This window comes from Plectropomus leopardus, unplaced genomic scaffold (assembly GCF_008729295.1).
Source record: "Plectropomus leopardus isolate mb unplaced genomic scaffold, YSFRI_Pleo_2.0 unplaced_scaffold12977, whole genome shotgun sequence".
Lineage (NCBI taxonomy): Eukaryota > Metazoa > Chordata > Actinopteri > Perciformes > Serranidae > Plectropomus > Plectropomus leopardus.
In genome coordinates this window covers 1-2524 of record NW_024613811.1, presented here as the reverse complement: position 1 = coordinate 2524, position 2524 = coordinate 1, and the positions used below count along the sequence as shown (strand labels likewise).

Genomic DNA, 2524 nt, shown 5'->3' with positions numbered 1-2524 from the left:
GCGTCTGCACCGTACCGAAATAGACTCTCTGTCATTATTCAACAGCTGGCTTTGTTACTCAGCACTTCCAAATAACCTCATTTCATGATGCTGATGTCTATATTAAGACATTATTACTTCTGTGTGAACCGAACATCGACTGGTTCGAGCTTCTCCACAGAGACGATTTTCTGTTTTGTATAATTGAAAACTGAACATCTTTGGGGTTTTGAAATGTTGGTTTAACATGTGAAGGCGGCATTTTGGGCTCTGAAAATGATCATAGCTGTAGGCTAAAATATAAATGAAATAACTGCCAGCAGATAATGAAAATAACCGTATGTTACAGCCCTTAAACAGTGCCAGAAATTATCCATTGTTGCAAAGAACTACAATAATAAAGGTGGATTTAAGAATGTTTAAGAAAAATAAGATTTGGCAAAGAAAGTGGTTACTTAGTAAAATAAACTTTTTTACATTTGTTTTTAATGGAAGCCAGAAGATTTACAAAAAACAATTTCCTTCAAGCCTGCTTTGGCGATAATACATCATCTCAAAATCAAGTGCTTAAAGATGATAAATTAAAGTAAACAAGCAGCAGCACACAAGGATAGATACATTTTTTAAAAGTATATCAATAAAATAAAAAAAATCAATAAATTAGAAGAAGAAAAAGGAAAAACGGGGGAGAGAAAACATGGTTCAAGTCTATTTCCATTAGATTTCTTATCAAGGCAGCTGTTTCTGTTATGTGAAGGATGTTTTAAATCAAAATCAAATCCCAATGTGATCAGTTAGGTCCCAACTAAAGAGGGAATAAATTAGTTGAATAAAATAACAGGAAAAGTGAAAAAACAAATTAAAAATTGCAGATTTAATTGTGAATTAAAATTTCCAAATGAAAATTATCGAGCACCTTCCCCAGTGGCCATATTTCACAGGCATTAATTGCTGATGCCAAACAAAAGTGTGAGGAATGTAAACATTCACACGATGCTCTTGTTTGTCACGTTCAGTCGTCTTTGGGGTTCGATGAGCTCAGTCCACAAAAATGACCATATGTTGGTGAATTTATCTCGCTGTAATCTGATGGGTTATATCAATTTGAAAATATGTAAGACGCTTGAGCAGGATGAAAGTTTGAACGCTGTGAAAATGTGACGGCCGAGTGTTCCTGCGTGTATTAACTCTCGATGGTTCTGTTTGTTCCTCCAGCTGCAGGAGACGGTGAAGAGGAAGCTGGAGAGCGCCGGTTCTCCGCTGGGCAGAGATCAGGTAAACGGTTTCAGCGACGGTTTCCCCCCAAACAAGAAGGCCTGTCTGGATAACGGCACCACCAACGGCTCCCCGCTGGACTCCAAACTGGGCATCAGCGACTCTCTGAACTCTAACGGGACCCACGCGCAGGCCGGGGAGTCGGCGGATGGCGGCAGGGAGCCCGTTTCGGACTTCCATCGGAAGGAGATGAAGCAGGAGCCCGACGACATCCTGCCCATCATGCCGCCGTCGGGAGCAGGCAACAACAGCCTGTTCCCCGACCTCAACCTGAACGAGCAGGAGTGGACGGAGCTGATGGAGGAGCTGAACTGCTCAGTGGCCTACGAGGACATCCAGGACATTCTCAATGACGGCTTTGAGGACCGCAAGGACCCGCTGGAGCTGGCGCCGACTCCAGGCGGTGCCGGGGCGGTGGGTGGAGGAGCAGGAGGAGCAGCAGGTGGTGGCGGAGGCGGTCAGTCCTCGCAGGGTCTGCTTCCTCCGGATCTGGCCAGCGTGAAGACGGAGTTCTCCCCGGCCTCGGTGGCTTTCGAGCAGGACTCTCGCACCGGCTCCCCTCATGTCCGGTCCACCTCCTCTGGACCGCCTCCTCACCCCACCAGCTCCCCCGTCGCCTCCTCTTCTGCATCCTCCCCAGCTCTGCCACCATCCCAGCCGGCTCCTCCACCCAGGCAGCTCCAGCCTCCCCCGAACCACCTCCTCCCTCCGGGCCCCCCGGTGCCCAAAGACCTGTCCCCCGCCCAGCAGCTCCAGCAGCTGGCCGCCCAGCAGCAGAGGGCCCAGCACCTCCACGGCCAGATGCAGCACAAACAGCAACAACCAGGGGCCAAGTTCCACAACCAGGGGCCCCACGCCCACCCCCCGCCTTGGCCCCAGATGGCCAACACTTCTCAGAGCCCACTCGGGGGCGCGTTTGGTATGGACAAGCCCACGAGCCCCTCCCTGTACCCCCAGGACTTTAACCCCAACGCCCAGAAGCAGCTGCTGATGCCCGGTCAGCCCAACAAAAGCTCTCCCAAGGCGGGGGCCGGCAGCTACATGCCGGGGCCCACCGGACACCCCAACATGATGGGTCACCCGACGTCAGGGCTGCCGCTCAGCCACCCGCCGGCGCCAGGAGCTCAGGCTTCGACCGCCATGCCGAACTATAACAACACTAAACCTCTGTCGCACTTTGAGGCGGGGCCAGGGCCGCCGCGGCCCCCCAACACCCAGATCCAGAACAAGGCGGCCCTGCTGACGCTGATCCGACAGCAGCAGCAGCAGA

The 2524-nt window shown here is 51.3% G+C and overlaps 1 protein-coding gene across 1 annotated transcript; it reads left to right on the top strand.

Moving 5' to 3' along the window:
* Window positions 1-1140: 1140 nt before the first annotated feature.
* LOC121963868 (mastermind-like protein 1) lies at window positions 1141-2520 on the top strand (the record flags this gene model as incomplete). Its single annotated transcript, XM_042514108.1, has 1 exon — window positions 1141-2520. A coding segment is annotated over one exon (1380 nt), but the record flags the coding sequence as incomplete, so codon positions are not given.
* Window positions 2521-2524: the final 4 nt, after the last annotated feature.